Genomic DNA, 18125 nt, shown 5'->3' on the forward strand with positions numbered 1-18125 from the left:
CTTTTTATATATATATATATATATATATATATATATATATATATATATATATTTTTTTTTTTTTTTTTTTTTTTTTTTTTGAGATAGAGTCTCACTCTGTCGCCTAGGCTGGAGTGCATTGCTGTAATCTCAGCTTACTGCAACCTGAGCCTCCTGGGTTCAACCTATTTTCCTGCCTCAGCCTCCCATGTAGCTGGGATTACAGGTGCCCACCACCACACTCGGCTAATTTTTGTATTTTTAGTAGAGATAGGGTTTCACCATTGGCCAGGCTGATCTTGAACTCCTGACCTCATGATTTGCCCTCCTCAGCCCCCCAAAGTGCTGGGATTACAGGTGTGAGCCACCGCGCCTAGCTGTCTCTCCTTACTTTTTAAACACCTGAAGTACAGGAAGTTACTGATTTAATACCCTTGCCTAAATCTAACATCTCTGGCAGTTCTTGGTTGGCTTTGATGGTTGATTTTTCTCCTCATCCTGGTTTATATTTTCTTGCTTCTTTGCATGCCTGATAATCTTTGAATGGATGTCATGCTCATGAACACATATCCTTGAGCTTTGCACTAGGATGTAATTCAGTTACTTGGAAACAGTTTGGTTTTCAGTCTTAAGATTTGTCAAGCAAGACATTAGTAGCATTTAGTCAGAGGCAAGACCCTTCTGAGTACTCTGGATCTCTCCAAAATTATTAGGTTTCCCAAGCACTACTTCTAGCTCTGTGTCAAAAACCATTCCCTCTGATCACTTAGATGATTTCTGTTGACTGTGAGTAGTTCTGTTACACTCATGTGCCAATCAGTATTCCACTGAATACTCTCAGGGGACCCTTCACAGACTCCCAGAGTTCTCTCTCTGCATAGCTCTCTCTTCTTGCTACTCAGGCCTGTGAACTCTAGCTACCTGGGTCTCTTTGGATTCCCAGTACCATCTCCTCAACTCAGGTGTCCACTGGGCTCCACTTGGGTTCTCTCTTTCTGTGTCATGGCCTGGGAACTCTCTTGATGGAGTGATCTGGGACAACCGGAAAGCTCCTGGTGTATATTCCTTCTCTTTCAAGACTTACTGTCCTTTGTTGCCTGATGTTCAATGTCTTGAAAAATATTGTTTCATTTATTTTATGTATTTTTTTTAATTGTTTCAGTTGGGAGGGTAAAGTTGACCCCATAAAGCCATCATGAATGGATGTGCAAATCATTTGCTTATTTCTTAATGGTAGGAGAAATAACAAAATAAAGTTTCTTATAGAGGAGGAAAATGACAGGGTGGATGGAACTGAAACAAAAGCTAGAGTTCTCCAAACAGATCTTGTTTTACAAATTGACTTTGGATCTTGTAAATATGTTAGATCAAGCTTGTCCAATCTACAGCCCACAGGCCACATGAAGCCCAGGACAGCTTTGAATGCAGCCTGAGGCAAATTCATAAACCTTTATAAAACAGTATGAGTTTTTTTTTTTTAAGCTCATCAGTTAGTGTATTTTATGTGTGGCTCAAGGCAATTCTCCTTCTTCTAATGTGGCCCAGGGAAGCCAAAAGATTGGACACCCCTGTGTTAGATAATTGTAAAACAAAAATATCTTAAAGGGCCATCCCTAAAAATTGAAACAAAAAATAAATTAACCCATGTATTGACTTGGTGGAAGGACACAGAAAGGAATTAGTTCAAACACAGCCTAGTGGGATTTAGCTTAAAGACAAAGACTGCAAAAAATTAAGATATTTTCAGTAACATATTATTGGTGGCAGTGTTAGTGTTTGTGTTTTTAATACTGTTGTATGAATACTGTAAAATGAAAACACTATGTTGCTGTGAAACTGAAATTTCCAACACTGAAGAAACAAGATACAAATTTAAGATTGATGAAGTGAGAAAAGTTTGTCTAGCATCCTTACTTTCTACTGGAATTATCCATATGACATTATAATGAATATTCACATAAAAAACCATCACATACTTCCTAGCTTTGTTTTCTGAAAAGTCCTAGAAGTCACGGCTAACTCATAAGCAATAAGCAATCTTAGTACCTAGAATGTAATCTCTAAATAGTGTCTCTCATTAAAAGGACCCAAAATTCTTTGGAGAAATAGTTCCTTCAAGATTTGGGCAGGAAATGTACAAGATGTGCTTGGAACATCTTGTCATACTATTAACAGAAAGCATGGAAAGTAGCAATGACCACTAGGGGTGTCAAATGGGCCCAGGAACAAGCTGAACAGGCGTCCATTCAAAAATGGGAGAAATCGATCATCAATAAGAATAACTTGCCAGGCATGGTGGCTCACGTCTGTAATCCCAACACTTGGGGAGGCTGAGGCGGGCAAATTACTTGAGCCCGGGATTTTGAGACCAGACTGAGAAACATGGCAAAACCCTGTCTGTACAAAAAAACACTAAAAATTAGCTATGAGTGGTAGCGCACATCTACAGTCCCAGCTACTCAGGAGGCTGAGGTAGAAGGACCACCTGTGCTCAGGGAGGTGGAGAATGCAGTGAGTCACGATCACACTATTGCACTTCAGCCTAGGTAACAGAGTGAGACCCCATTGTAGAAAAAAAAAGGGGAATTGCTACGATTACTGAGAAGTTAGACTAGTAGGCCTCTAAGGTCTCTTTCAACCCTAAAATTCCACTAACTATTAATCAACTATTGATCTATGAGTCTGACCTCTGGTGTAATTTTCCCAATAAAGTCAGCACCCCATGACTCCCCAACCCCATCAAATAATTATATTATAAACTACTTGATACTTCACATATTTTATATATCTTCCATTTTCTCCAATTTTCACATATATTTGGTAAACCTTTTCTTAAGCCTTTCAAAGTCGGAATTGCACTTTATATCTCTTAGAATCTTTTATGCCTAGCAATTTCTGATATATATTTATTTAGCCATCAAAATCCTCTTTTGACAATCCCTCTCAAAATCCTCTTTTGTCAGCAAGTTATAACCCTGCGCCCTTCTCGCCATTCATGTCTGTCTTTCCTTGTTAGTCCCTAATCACAGATCGTATCCCACACCACTCCCATCCCCCCAACCCAGGCCTAGAAGAGCGCTCTGTGGCTATGTAGAAATACAATGAATAAAGAACTCCTTCCACAACTGGGGGTTATTAAACTTTTCAAGTGATAATTTCATTCTGAAAACCAAATTCTGAATTCTGAGATGGTCTTAATCACTGAAAATTTCATTACCCAACTGCACAGATAATACACATCTTCACCACCATGACCATGGAGAATACTGAAAAACGGTTTGGTTCTCCTACTTGTTTTCCATTCTGGCGGTCTTTCTCCTGAAATCCCCAGGTATTCAATGTCTTTATATGCCCTCTGACCATCCAAATGAGAATTGGGTGAGGTATAAGATCTTAAAATGCCAGATGCTATATCAGACATTTTGCATTATTAAATCATTTAATTCGTACCAACAATTGGAGTAGGTATTATCTACATTTTTCACATGAGAAAGTTCAGGTTCAAAGTTTAGTAATTTGCCCTAAACATCTAAGTAATGGCTTTAGGATTTGAAAGCAAATCATCCTGGCTTGAAACCCATGCATTTTAACAGAAAAACAACAAAAACCCTCTTTCCTATTTGAGTCTTGAAATAACAGGACCTAGAAGAAACTGCTTTGGTGAGGAGCATACTTTCTCTGTAGCTCTAAGGGCAACCTGGCCTCTCGAAGCAACTTCGAGAGCTTGCTTATTCCTCTAACTCACCGAGAGAAAAAAGTCTAATTTCAGCAAGTACCAACAAGGGGGAGCTAAGTCCTAAAAAGCCTAGATAAGCTTCCAGACATTAAATGTCTTATTTCAAGCATGGCTCTCTTAGAAAGATTTGAATAAGTATTCTGCCATAAGTGACTCTTTCTAAGAAACAGACCTGACAACCCCTTTCCTGCTTAAAATCTTCCAAGGACCTCTGCCAACAATGATCTGACCACTCACCATGGCACACAATTTTCTGACTTCTCCTGTGTCCCTCCAGCAGACCTTCCCCCTCTTAGCTCCATACTTTTTAATTTGTATTTTTTCTGAGACAGGGTCTTGCTCTGTTGTCCAGGCTGGAGCGTGGTGGCACAATCTCCACTAACTGCATCCTCTGCCTCCTGGGCTCAAGCAATTCCCCTGCCTCAGCCTCCCAAGTAGCCGGAATTACAGGTGCACATCACCATGCCCAGCTAATCTTAACTCCACACTTTAACAGCACCAACTGGTCAAGAATAGTGGCTCACGCCTGTAATCCCAGCACTTTGGGAGATCATGGTGGACAGCTCCCATGGGCTAAGGACTTTGAGACAAGCCTGGGCAACATTGCGGAACCACACCTCTACTAAAAATACAAAAAAAAAAAAAAAAAAAAAAAAGCCAGGCATGGTGGTGCACACTTGTGATCCCAGCCACTAAGTGGACTGAGGCAGGAGGATCACTTGAGCCCAGGAGGCAGAGATTGCAGTGAGCTGAGATCACATCATTGCACTCCAACCTGGACGACAGAACAAAACCCTGTCTCAAAAAAAAAGAAAAAAAGAATTAACACCAACTATTCACGCATCCCTGGCTTCCCCAAATAACCTTTCCTTCAGGCCTTCACTTCTCTGAATGTGTTATTTTTTCTGCCTGACTGCATGGTGCCCGCCCCCCTGCCCATCTCCCTCTCCAGCCCTTCTACTTGGCAACTCCAAGTCAAGCTCCCATCTGTCTTTCGACTGTGCTTAAAGCATCTCTCAGCAAAATTCTTGCCTTTCATATCACTCTCCCACCACAGTGAACCAATTTATGCCATAGATTGTGCTACCATCAGGTAAATACTTCTCTTCCTGCTCATTATCATAGTACATTTCAAGTGAATGTCTTTCTCTCCTGGCTAGACTGAAAGGATCCTGAAGAGAAGAACCGCATTTGACAGATGTGCCTGTGCCCAGCTCGGGCATGTAGTAAAGCCTGCTCATGTGCTGAACTAAGTCCCTATTAAAGCCACACACTTGCGGCTCATTTCAGGATCTCTCTTCATAAACACAGAATCAGGAGTCATCTTCATAAACACATTTTAAGTCATTCACCTCATGCTCAAAATCAACTTAGAAACTAATAATCAACATTTTAGCTTAAAAAAAAAAAAAAAGAAAAAGCCCTATGTGTCAAACTTACCAACTTAGTTAAATAAAACGTGAATGAACAGATTAGAAGGATTGTGTTTTCCAAGGGTGGGACGCTTGCTGGCTCTTCGGCAACCATCTCCAGTTGCTTGTTTGCTTCAACACCATCCGTAGAGGGTCTTCTGTTGTAATGGGCCCTAGAACTGGGAGGAAAAAGATATTCTGTGCTTTAGAATAAGAATTGTTTCTCGTTTTAAAAAAATACTTATCAAGTATCAACTAAATGTTAGGCACTGTGCCTGGAAAGTAAACTTTCCCATCTCTCACCTGATGTTGCCCGAGCACTATGGTGAAATACTCTTCGTGTCAGTCTGCCCTGGACTATTACACACTTCAATGTCCGTACTGTCTCCTATAAGCTTATGGGTATAAACATACCTGGTCCCCTTCACTGTATTTTAAGAAGTTTTATTTACCATGTCCAGATAGCAAATCAAAAAAAAAAAAAAAGAACTGCATTGCACGGTACTCTATTTGGAAAGAGAGTGGGTAGAGTAGAAGGAAAACAGAATTTGTGAGTTTTAGAGCAGTGGTTCTCCAACCACTGCTAATTTGTATCAGGTCAGTCTTTCCTGGAGGGATAATCAATCAGTATTTTGTCAAACACAGACTGCTGGTACCACCCCCAGAGTTTCTGATGCTGTCGGTCTGGTTGAAAACTACTGTTTTAGAGCATAAGGCCTTTGAATAATAATATTTTAGATTGAAATAATTTACACAAGATAGTGACAGCCAAACACTGGTTTGTAGGTTAGTTACAGTCTCTGGTGTCTTTCCTATTTTTGATCTCCGTCTGTCTTAACGCCTGCTTTTCTCTCAGTTAGCTCTGGGATCCGCTTTTCCTTTGAGTTTAACATGTCTCTAGCTACTACCTCTGACAATGAATCTCCTAGAAGTCCTTTATGATGTCTCCACTTCATAGAAAAAAATTAGCAAGCTTTACCTGGGTCCAAGTCTTTCTCAGTATGTGGCTTCGGGGACACTTCTGAGGCACGAGTGTCCCTCATCACAGGTTGGTCCAAGCAGGTGGGCTCTTCAGGAACCTGCACGTTCAGTTCTGTTGTGTTCTCTTGTGACACGTTATCTTCATGCAGTGGTTGCATCTCTACAGGTGAGAAGAATGCACTGGGCTAGCACAGCTTGATGACACTACATGTTTGGCTAATCCCACTGACCATACCAGCTCCAGGGCACCTCAACATTGCCCTCCATGCACAGGCATCCCATGGAGCACAACTGGGCAGGGAAATAAGAATTTCCGTTTCTTTTATTCCATTTAAAGGATGACTAATCTACGTAATAAAATCTACAGAGGAGTATTTCATAAATAATTATATTTATGGTAGAGACTTTAGTAACTTCTTTCCTTGGCAAACTCACCTATGCCCACACAAATAAATGTGCAAAGAGAATTCCACTTAAGAGCAGAAATGTGAAACCTCTCTTCTGCAGAGAAGTAACTGAACTCTTGCACACACAAGCATGCTTTTTCTCACTGAACTAGTACAGACAGGGACATTCCATGGCAGGGCAGCTTGCTGAAATGTCTTTTGGATACTTTCAAAGTACCTCAAAGAGTCAAAGGAAGTGAACCCATCTCCTTCCCTAAGAGGCTTAGGGGACAGTCCACTGTGATCCACAGCAAAGGTGAATTTCTTTGTACTCTCCTATTTTACCCTGAAAATTCACCTGAATTTTGCATTCTCATCCAAAACATATGTTTTAATTAAATGCAAAAAGAGTTCTCCTCCCCCAAGTCTAAGGAAAAATTAGCACTCTGGGGAAATACATTTGCCTTTGGCTTTCTGTCCCCCTGGTGTTCTTGATTCAGATACATCTGTCTGAAAAGCCTGGATACACCAGGTGCGGTAGCTCACACATGTAATTTCAGTACTCTGAGAGGCCAAAGTAGGAGGGTCACTTGAGGTCAAAAGGGCAAGATTGGCCTGGGCAACATATCGAGACCCTGTCTCTAGAATAAATAAAAAATTAGTTGGGTACACTGATGCACGCCTGTAGTCCTAGCCGCTTGGTAGGTTGAGGTGGAAGGTTCACTTGAGCCTAGGAGTTAGAAGCTGCAGTGAGCTATGATCATGCCACTGCACTCCAGCCTGGGTGACAGAGTGATATCCTGTCTGAAGGAAAAAAAAGAAAGAGAAAGAGGAAGGAAGGGAGGGTGGCCAGGAAAAGGGAAAGAAAAGAAAGAAAAACCTGCATGCAGAGAACAGAATAAGGACCTAGAAATCAGAACACTTATGTCAAGATATTGGCTTGGAGTCAGTGCAACTGAATGGTTTCCATGCATCAAGTGCTGCATTAGAAGGCTTCCCATCCCTGTCCCAACCTTGATTAATCTGAATGCAAGAACCTTAGGGTCCGGGAGAGTTTCACTGGAGTAAGTACTTCCAAAAAACAGGAATAACAAGCCATCCACAAAAGATAAACCTGGAGAGAACATAGGAATTCAGCCAAGGCATTGATCTAAAAGTTATACCAATCCATGGTTAGAGAGCAGTTATCTTATGATTGAAAAACTGTGTTCAATAAAATCCTTTCATAATTTTACATGACATCTGTATTTTGTACATTACTTTCTGGTTTATATCTTTAACTTTTTATAAAGTTTCCTTTTGAAAATGCTAACCATCTCAACTATTCCAAGGGAAACAGCAAGAAATCCTCCTCCATGCTGCAGCCTAAAAGAAGGCAGGAAAATATATGTGGGCCTCCCTGTGTTGTCCTTCCTTTAGGCACACTGGAAACTCAACAGAGCTTTACAAGTAAGATACAAGGCACCTCAGAAAACCCTGCTCCGCCTGCTTCTCCAGCCCAATTCTACTAGACCATAGGTATCTCACCTTCCATTGCTCCACCCAAGCCTTCATCTAGAGGTGGTGCCATCACCAGTATGGCTGCCTCCTCTACTGTGAAGTGCTTGTATCTGACAAAATAGATGAGGTCTTGAATGTCATCAAGCACTGCAGCCTCTTCGAATATGTTATTTTCCTTCATCCCCAGATATCTATATTGAGCCACGCGAGTTACCAAGCTTTTTTTCTGCTATGCTCAGAATTTGTGACTTGGAATCACAGAAGACCTTATTTAGGACCTTTTCCACATTATAGGGCAGGCTCTCCTGCTGTGCTGACTTCAGTTTTGATAACATTTTTTGTAGCAAGGCTTCCAGCTCATGGACATTAAAGTACTTTTGGAACCGCTGCAAAGACTGCTGTTCTTTAAAGAAGCTGCTTATGATGGGCAAGTCCTTCCTCTTTTCACTATACTCTGGCTCTACAGTTGTACGGTGAGTCCAACGGAACAAGTCATCTTCAAGGTCTGTGGCAGCAAACCCCTGGCTTTCTGTGCCCATGTGTTTCTCTGTGTTCTCATGGTCCTCCTTTGAGAGTTCTCCCTCAGGCTTCTCTGCAAGCCATGAGGTCTTCAGATGTTCTTCAGGGTTGTCGTTCTTCAGATAGTCAGAATCATTATTTGGAAACACTTCACCTAACTCTGGAGTCTGAGTCTTTATGTGGTCAGAAAAGTCACTTCCTTCAGATGGTCCGTGTGCTTTCTCGTCTGCGGGAGGGCGTTCCGTTTCCACCTTTGTATATGGTTCCCTGCCCCCTGCGTTGACTCCTTTGGCTGCAGTCTCACGCTTTTCTTCACTATCCAAAATCTTACTAGTTTCTTGCTTGCTTTCTTCAATTTCTGGATCAGGATTAGTGGTCCCCAAAACTGCTCTTTCAGGGACTTGCAGATTAACATCAAACTGCATGCCCTGAATTCCAGAGTCTTCTTTAGGCCATTTTGCATTTCTAGCATTTTCATCCTCCAGTAGTTCTTCAGCGGGATACTCATCCTCTACTGCTTCTGAAAGGAAAGCTGGTTCTCCTGTGCTGTCAGATTGGTATGTCTGTCCTACATCTTGTGTGCCCTGCATTGCCTTGTGAAGAAAAACCTCCTCATCCGAGGAGTCCTCTTTGGCTCCACCCTCGGAGAGCCTTATCTTCTCACTTAGTTGCTTATTGACTGTGGCAGCCACATCTCTTTCTTGTTGCCAAGAAAGATTTCTTCCCAGGATGGGAAGCTTTTCTTCCAGTTCTCTGGGCAAACCAATCTCATCTGGAGAGGAGAATCTAGGTTGGTTTTGAGTTTTAAGAACTAGTTCCTCTTTAAATTTCTCATGCTGATGCTCCACTGGAAGCGTGTGTGGTTTGGCTCCATTTACTGAAGCATCTCCCTCCACCCTGTCTCTGGATGCATTAGGGTGGTTATCTCCCGTGACTGGTGCAGTACCCAAGGATTCCTGTTGAATCTTTCTGTCATTCATTTCATTCCCTGCAGCTTTCTGTGCAGATTCACTCTCTAAGCCACCTTCCAAAATCTGCTCTCCAGGTTTTTCTTCGTGGGGAATTCCTTTTGAGATATGAATAACTGTTCCTTATAGGTCATTTTCTTTCTTGTTGAAGGCTGATTTTAATGCATCTTTGCCCTTTTCATTGGCTGCCATAGAGCTGAGGTTATTGCTGTGAGTAGACCTGTACACAGTCATCCCTTCTTGCTTTTCATCCTCAAATTCTGTCTCATCTTGGACCAGGCCCTTCTTGGATTCCTGAACTTCCCACCCTTTTCCTTTAATGTGAAGTTCTGTGTTTACTTCTGGGCCTTTGTCATTATTTCTTTTAGGGATGTCTACAATCAAAAGACCGTCATCTACATCGTCCGGGTCACTATAATCTGTTGCTGACTGTTGTTTCCCCTGTTTGCTATCTGGGACTAATGGATCATCATCTTTTTCTTCCTCTGAATTAGAGCTCTCTAAATCCAGTGTATCTGTTTTTTCTTCACCTCCTGCGACAATAGAAAAGATAGTATCCCCCCAGGTTGTTAGTATATTTTTATCATTTTTGATGCCAGGGTGCACAGTTAGCTCAACCTTATCCTCTTCATTTGAATTTGGCTCTTTATCTGTTGAATATTTCTCATCTCCAGACTTTGCTGGAGTTTTGATACCTTCCCCATCTGTAAAGGTGAGTAATGGCAGCTTATCAAAGTCTTCTTGGTTCTCCTCATCTTCCTTCCAACTGCATAATACTCAGCATCTAAATCCTCATCAAAATCATCTTCTAATGAAGTAACAAGTTTTGTTGTCTCATCATCAGATACAAGTGCATCAGCTGTTGAGCCAAATTTGGTTTTCAAGTCTAGAGTCATTTCTTTTTTCAAAAGTTTATAAGCATCAATCTTATCCTGTTCATTTGAGACCTGAGAACTATTGCTGGTTCTGTTGTTCTCACTTTCTGGCACTTTTAGTTTATCTTGCAGCATTTCTTCAAAAGCTTCAAATGAAGGCTGCTCTCCCTGAGCCTGATGTGCTTGGCTGTTTGTATGGCGGTGGTGCTTCTGAGCTGCAAACTGTTCCTGAAGATACTTTGCCTTTTCTGAGAACACTCTGTCACTTTCCTCTGAGTTGGCTTCTACTGGTTCAAGCTCAGGTTCACTTTCCTTAGATAAGTCAGGGTTTTTTCCTACATCCTGTGAAGTTTTTTCTACAACTTTCTCAGCATCTCCAGTTGCAGAATTGTACAGTTCCAAGAACCCTAAAAGTTCTTCGACATTATAATTATCAAGATCATCTCTTCCTCCATCAAAACAAACAAAATCCATCTCCTGCAAGAAAAAGAATCAGTGTGTCACTAATCAAGTGTCACAAGAGCAAACTCTTATCCATGTTAATGACTGAGATCATCCCAAATTCATGTTTGGCTCTAAAGGAGCTTTTGCGCCAATGTTGGGCACCTGTTCTTGGGCAGTGGGTGGATAGGAGGCTGGAACCCACTTTCCCATCTAAGTAATACTCCTGGCTTCCCTTCATTCACTCTTCCCCGGGGGAGGAATGATTCATGTGATTGGTGAGTTTGCTCAGTCCCATTCCTATTTTCTGTTTGGGACCTGCTGGAGAGAAAACACACATTCCGTCCCTCCGTGCTGTTGGTTTTACAGGGACAGTTCCCCTTGGGGAGACCCCTGGTTGGGTAGCTCTGTTTGTGACTGGGTAAGTCCATCTTAATGTAGACTGTAATGTTAGAAAGCCCATTATTTCTGCATACTCCAAACAGCTTTATCAGTAAACAACAGGGTCATTTTGATCTTCTATGTGCCCAACTTCCGGGTGTCTCAATTTGTTTTGAGCACAGGTGGGGAAGAGTGAGGTGTCATTTATTGGGTTTCCCAACTCACAACATCTATACCTGACATTCTGGGAATTCACCTCATAATAACCCATCTAGAAGGAGCTAAAAGACCATCAGCTTCTCTACATTGTGCCCTATACGCCATACTTCTCTGCTCATCCAGTCAGAAACAGGCAGAATCACCTGGCTGTCAGGCTCCTAGTCTACAGGGATCTGGGGAATCATATTTTCCTTGGATTGAGAAAGATAAATCAGCTTCAGAAGCAACTTACTGAGAAGAGGTGCATGAGATGTAAACATGTAAGAGAACAAATAATGGGGTAAAGGGGGCTCCCCATTGTGTTACTGCCACAAGAACAACCTGAAAACAGGATTCAGTAAGGTAGGTACCTAACTCCAAATAAGGGTTCTAGGCAGTCACTGAGATCTGCTCTCAGGATTATCAGTAAATTTATATTTTTCCTTTCCTCCACCAGTTAGTAAATTGACACACAAGGAGCCATAAAACATGGAAAAGTTAAAAAACCAACAAAGATAATTTTCTCCCCCTAACTAAACATTCACAATCTTCTGGGGGAGACCTGTCCAGTGTACTAGAGATGAATGATGTCCCTCTTTCCGTCATGCCCACTTCTGAGCCAATTGTTTTTAATATCAAGGGAATCATGCAATGGGAACTGCAATTACTACACAGAATCCAGAGCAGGTCAGGTCTCTGTGACCAATGAACTGCTGTCTCACACCCACATCCTGAGCAGTCTCTTCATCAGGAGTGAAGCCAAACAGGCAATAGGACTGACTATGTAACCCCTGAGGGCATCAGGAAATTGTAAGCATAGTGATAGCTCTGTGACTTGATTCTGCCTATCTCATCTAAGAACTGCCCTAGCCTAGCAGCCTGCATGCTCTGCAGTAACCCCAAAGAGCTATTCAGACTTTTGAATGAAGACAGGCATCAATTACTATAAATTCTAAAACTCAGAAAATAATCAGATGGGGCCAGGCACAGTGTTATAGATATATTATGCAGCCCATAATCCTAGCACTTTGGGAGGCCAAGGCAGGTGGATCACTTGAGGTCAGGAGTTCGAGACCAGCCTGGTGACAGAGTGAGACCTTGTCCCTACAAAAAATCTTTTTTAAAAACTAGCTGAGCACAGTGCCATGCACCTGTAGTTCCAACTACTGGGGAGGCTGAGGTGGGAGGATGACTTGAGCCCAGGAGATTCAAGCTGCAGTGAGGCGTTAGTGAGCCATGATGGCACCACTGCACTCGAGCCTCGGTGATAAAGTATTAAGAAAATCGAAAGACAAACATATTTACTATTCATCATTAAGTGGAAGTGGATAATCATCCTCATCATCTTCATACTGGGTAGGCTGAAGCAGAGGAAGAAGAGGAGGGGTTGGTCCTGCTGTTTCAGCAGTAGCAGAGGCAGAGGAGGTAGAAGAGGAGGCACACACGCTTGATGTAACTTTATGGAAAGACAATGTAATTTCTGTCTAGCTTCTTTTGCTTTTTCATTTCTCTAAAAATGTTTCTGTATGGTACTAATTCTTCTTCTACTGTTTGCTTTATTTTCAGTGCGCATATCAGACGTTGGTCCATGTTATAACAGAAGTTAATAGCAGTCTTTAATAACTGAAACCCTTCTATCAGACTGTCTGATACTGACTTTTTTTCTGGCCTTTATGTCTTCTTTCTCACTAAGATACTGGCACTCGTATATCCAAAAGACCGGCAGCTGGTATTCAACTTTCCCTTCAAGACTCAGGGGTTAGCAGATTTATAGATAAAGGCAGAAGGCAGTCCTGATCATAAACCCGACTGCATTTGCACAAAACAATGAAGTTGGCTTATCCCTTCCTCTTTTAAATCCTGGTGCTCACTTGTTTTCCTTATTAACAAATGTCCTTTATGGCATTTTTTTTCCCCAAAATAGGGCACTTCTGTCAACATTAAAAACCTGTTCAAGCATATAGCCTCTCTCCTAAACGATTTTCTTAATGGTGTCTATGAAATATTCTACTGCCTCCTGGTTGGCAGAAGCTGCTTCTGCTGTTGGTTTGACTTTCTTTAACTCAAACCGCTTTCTAAAATTATCAAACCATCCTTTGCTGGCATTAAATTCTCCAGTGTTAGACCCTTCACTTTCCTTTTGCTTTAAGTTGTTATACAATGACTTTGCTTTGCCTTAAATCACATTAGAATCTATAGGTATGCCTTTCTAACAGCAAGCCTATAACCACATAAAATCTATATTTTTAATAGTATATAAAATGGTATTTTGCAAAACAAGAAGAGTAAGATCTCCATGACTGCTGGCATAGCTGCAATAACAGCTTCAAGGATTTCCTTTTCTTTTTTATAATGGTCCTTATGCTAGATTTGTTAATCTTGCAAACACAGCTGCAAACCTCAATCTACGGCACCTATCAAGCAATTCGACTTTTTCTTGTAATGTCATTACTTTTCTCTGCTACTTGAGAGCACTTCCAACATCACTAGTGACACTCTGTATGGGTCTCAGAGTGTTATTCAAGGTTAACAGTATTGCACTAAACACAAAAAGTACACGAGAACCACAAGAGATCATTTTTTAAGCACTATACAATTTATTGGAGAAATGAATTGCTCACGTGGAATAATTAGTGTCACAAGGCATTTTAAGTGGATACTCACAATACTTGAGCTCACCAGAATAGCAAGAGTAGGTGGTTATGAAATATTGTAGTAAAATTAATTTATGCAATTACAATTTAATATTTTATCTTTATGTTTCACATTTTTCTCGACTGCGAAAGATGCCATGTAAGACCTGAGTTTGTGTGTGTACGTTTTGATAAATTTTAACTTTTTATATAGATTTGTGTATGTTTTATGGTAGTAAAGAATACACTAGGATCTACATATATTTTATATATTAATAACATACCTAACTTTTTCTTCTTTCAATATTTCTAGGCTATGCAGTCTGAGAGTTTTTTCAAATTATCACAAACCTCCATGAAATTTTATAATACATTTATTGAAAAAAATCTGCATATAAGTGGACCCACAGAGTTCAAACCTGTGTTGCTCTAGGATCAGCCGTATTTGCTGATATGATGTGTTACACTGTCATTTTCCAAAATGACATTACAGTTGTCTGGAGACAAAATAAAATTACAATGTAACACACACTAATCTGCACACCAAGCTTTTGTTTCATGCAAACCGAAATCTCTATAGAAAATAATTCCATTCATTTTCAGCACTAGTAGCTAAGGTATGTAAAACGTGCCCTCTTGAGAAACACACAGTCTTTTACTAGCCACTGTCTGAAAGGAAGAGGTAGATCTCCCAATCATTAAGGGAGGAGGCTGGCATGTAAATCAAATGCACAAAAAGAAAAAAAGGCCATCTTATCACTATTCTATTGATGAGTGTTCTTGTTCTATCTGAAAACTACGTGGAAGCCAGTATTAGTAGTAAAATACTGCCGTGAAGATTAGATAAGGGCAGTTAAACTGTGTGTTATTGGCAGATCAAGTCTAAAATGCTAAGAAACTGAAAAAGACTGCAGAATAAAAACTAAGAAACAGAAACAAGAATCATTTTGGAAGCTGAAGGAAAAGTTTTTAATTTCCTAAGAAGAAGGTTCATCAAATTAGAGGGGAGACTATTTTATTAAGGGAGAACCTGGAAAAAGGAAACAAATCAGAGGTATGTCGGAGAAAGGGAAACACTATACATTTACCTTCCTTAATCTTTGTCAGTTGAGACCACAGGTGGCATCTCATTTCTTATCATTTGACAAAAAAACAAAAAAAAGTTGCAGAATTGTAGGCCCACGTGACAAGAAGTAATTTTTCTTCTGCCAAGGTACTGTTGATTTCATTTGTAGGGGGTGGAGGTAAGTAGCATATTGCCTTAAGAGAACAAATTCTGGATAAGTTAATATCAAGATAAATATAAATAAATGTCATTGCCCCATAAGGAAATACTGAAAAGGAAGACAGATAAGGCAATGAGCCCTTCCATTAAAGAGTCCTTGACTTTATGTGAGCTAAGACAGTACACAAATTAATTGCCATACAAAGCAGTAAAGCAAATGCCACATGAACAGTGCAAACAAAGTGCCACCCAAACAATCATCAGGCAGCAAAGATCCCTTCTGGCTGGGTGCTGAAGGCAGTGTTCCTTAAGAAGGCAGGATGAGAGCTGCGACCCAGAAAGACTGACGGGACATCTAGAGCTGAAGACGTTTATAAGAAAAATTGCACTGGGAGGAAAATGTTAAGTCAAGTTCATTCATCCGAATGCTCAAAGATGAGGAGTGGGAAAAAAAAAACTTAACTGTTCTAGGAAAAACTCAGCCTAGATACATGGAAAAACATTTCCAAGAGTAAAGACTACCAACAAATCTCCTTAGGCAGACTTGAAAGAAAGAGAATAGATTTGTCTTGGTAGAGAGTGAGTCACTGGGGATGCTCTCTAAATAGGATGAACCTGAACACTTGTTGTTTCCCAAGATTATTCCCTGGGAACCTGGAATGCCAACAAAATGAGTCTGTTTTCCCAAGGGGATTTCTCAAGCCTATTTTCTGTTTGTTTGTTTGTTTGTTTGGTGTTTTATTAAGAGTGACAACTTTCACAGTTGGGATGGGTATTTCTCTAAGTTGGGACGATCCTAAAGACATCGAGGACCCTTACTACTTGAAGTAAAGATACAGTCCACACATCACACTGTCTAAAAAGAAAAGGATAATAACTCATAAGACAAGCCTCTCAACCAGAGGTCACTCCCAGTGAATCTCATTAAAACACCAAAGCATGATGCAGTCATTGATTGCCATGTCTGATATCAGGGCACCCATAAAATCAGCTGGGAACAGAGCCCCTGCGGTAACCTCCACACCCAGGGTCTGAAAAGCAGGACAAGGATTACCACAAAGCTGCAAACAAAAAAACACACAAGAAAGCACACAGGAAACACACGTTTTGCTTTTTTACAGACTAATAACAGCACAGATGACTAGGGAACTATTCCCAAGACTGTCACTTCTTCTTAAATATTAATATAAACAAAGAAATCACACAAAATCAACTTTTTAAAAAAACCTTTTGAGATGGAGTCTTGCTCTGTTACCAGGCTGGAGTGCAGTGGCTTGATCTTGGTTCACTGCAACCTCCGCCTCCCAGGTTCAAGGGATTCTCCTGCCTCAGCCTCCCAGGTAAGTGGGACTACAGGCACGTACCATCACGCCCAGCTAAGGTTTTGTATTTTAGTAGAGATGGGTTTCCCCATGTTGGCCAGAATGGTCTCAATCTCCCGATCTCGTAATCCTCCCACCTTGGCCTCCTGAAGTGATGGGATTATGGGCATGAGCCACCGCGCCTGACCAAAATCAACTTTAAACTTACATGTTTAAAGTTTAAATGTTAAATACTCTCTCACACATAGTTTACAGGAGTAAGTCTAATTCCCATGAATCCTTCCTTTTTAAAGCAATGAAATAAAGAATTTTTCGGCTCTTACCATTTCAATTTCTTATATGTATGCAGCATCCTAGAGGCTGACACTGAGGGGAACTTGCTAGAATCAGTTCTATTTCAGAAGGCTCTGCTGAGCCCCTACTATGTGCAGACCCAAGGCCACTGGGGACACAGGGCCATCTTTTTTCACAGTCTGGCACAGAGGACAGGTTAATTCCATCAAGGGTCCCAAAAAACCACAGTCATTTAAATATACAGTGCTAAACAAGCCAATAAAAATTAAGTAAATAAAGTATGTCAAAATTTTACTTACACTTCCCGCCCAAACTTCAGGCGATCCTCTTGCCAGTTTATAGTAGACATATACAGGGTCACCTTTTGTTAAATTCACAAAACGACAATCCGGGCCTATGAAATCTCGAGAGCTTCACCCCAGTTTATTAACACTGTATAAAAAGAGTAAGGAAAATATAGCCAGATTATCGAGATTCAATGTTCACAGTCTATATTGATTTATCAGGAAATATAAGAATCCCAATATAAATAACAACCAAGTTTTTCCAGTACTCTGGAATTGCTTTTATTTGCTCAATGTATCTCAAATCCTTAGAGCTTTACTGCTATAAATTGTATCTTCTGCAAGTAGACAGAGGAAAGGAAAACCTTCTCTATTTTTCTCTATGGATAATACTGAGAAACAAAAAGCAATGTGTCAACTACCACACATGGCTTTTCTTACCCAAGTGAAACTCTTGAATCCCTCTCTAACTTTCCAGTTCCTCAATCTTTTCTGTTTCATATTCATAAAGAGCTTCCTTTTGCAAATTGGCAAGTGCAAGCCCAGATGATGACTGGCTTAAGCATGGCTACCTGAAGAGGTAATATGGAACCAGAGTACCCAGGAACTCCCAAGAGGCCAATTAACTTGAACTAACCATTAAAAGGCTCTGCCTTCAAGTGGCTGTAACTGTTACCATGTGGCAGTAAACACTGTCAATTTCACTGGTAGCCAAGTTTTTCTCTCTGTACAGTGTCTGGATAGATTAATGGAAAAGGATATCTATCACACCCTACTATAGATTCAATTACATCACAAGGCAATATTTTCTGAAAGTAAATAATGTTGACTGCATCTAACATTAAGAAAGTTTCAAAACAAAGAAAAAATACCCCTATTTACATGTTTCTATAAACAAAATCAAAAGTCAACATCTCATGTGGCCAGGACTAAGCAAACTATGAGAATAGATCAGTAATTCCCTTCATGCTTAAAATGCATGCTTAAATCA

The 18125-nt window shown here is 40.6% G+C and overlaps 1 protein-coding gene across 1 annotated transcript in view; it reads right to left on the bottom strand.

Moving 5' to 3' along the window:
* The window catches only part of LOC100386064 (transport and Golgi organization protein 1 homolog), a 51800-nt gene that overhangs the window by 32295 nt on the left and 1380 nt on the right, over positions 1–18125 (bottom strand). Inside the window, 7 exon segments of the mRNA XM_054248203.2 lie at positions 5156–5280; positions 5283–5300; positions 6107–6268; positions 8022–8205; positions 8207–10242; positions 10245–10833; positions 17150–17282. Coding sequence (XP_054104178.2) covers positions 5156–5280; positions 5283–5300; positions 6107–6268; positions 8022–8205; positions 8207–10242; positions 10245–10830 — 3111 coding nt within the window. The 5' untranslated portion in view covers positions 10831–10833; positions 17150–17282.

This window comes from Callithrix jacchus, chromosome 19 (assembly GCF_049354715.1).
Source record: "Callithrix jacchus isolate 240 chromosome 19, calJac240_pri, whole genome shotgun sequence".
In the NCBI taxonomy this organism is placed as follows: Eukaryota; Metazoa; Chordata; class Mammalia; order Primates; family Cebidae; genus Callithrix; species Callithrix jacchus.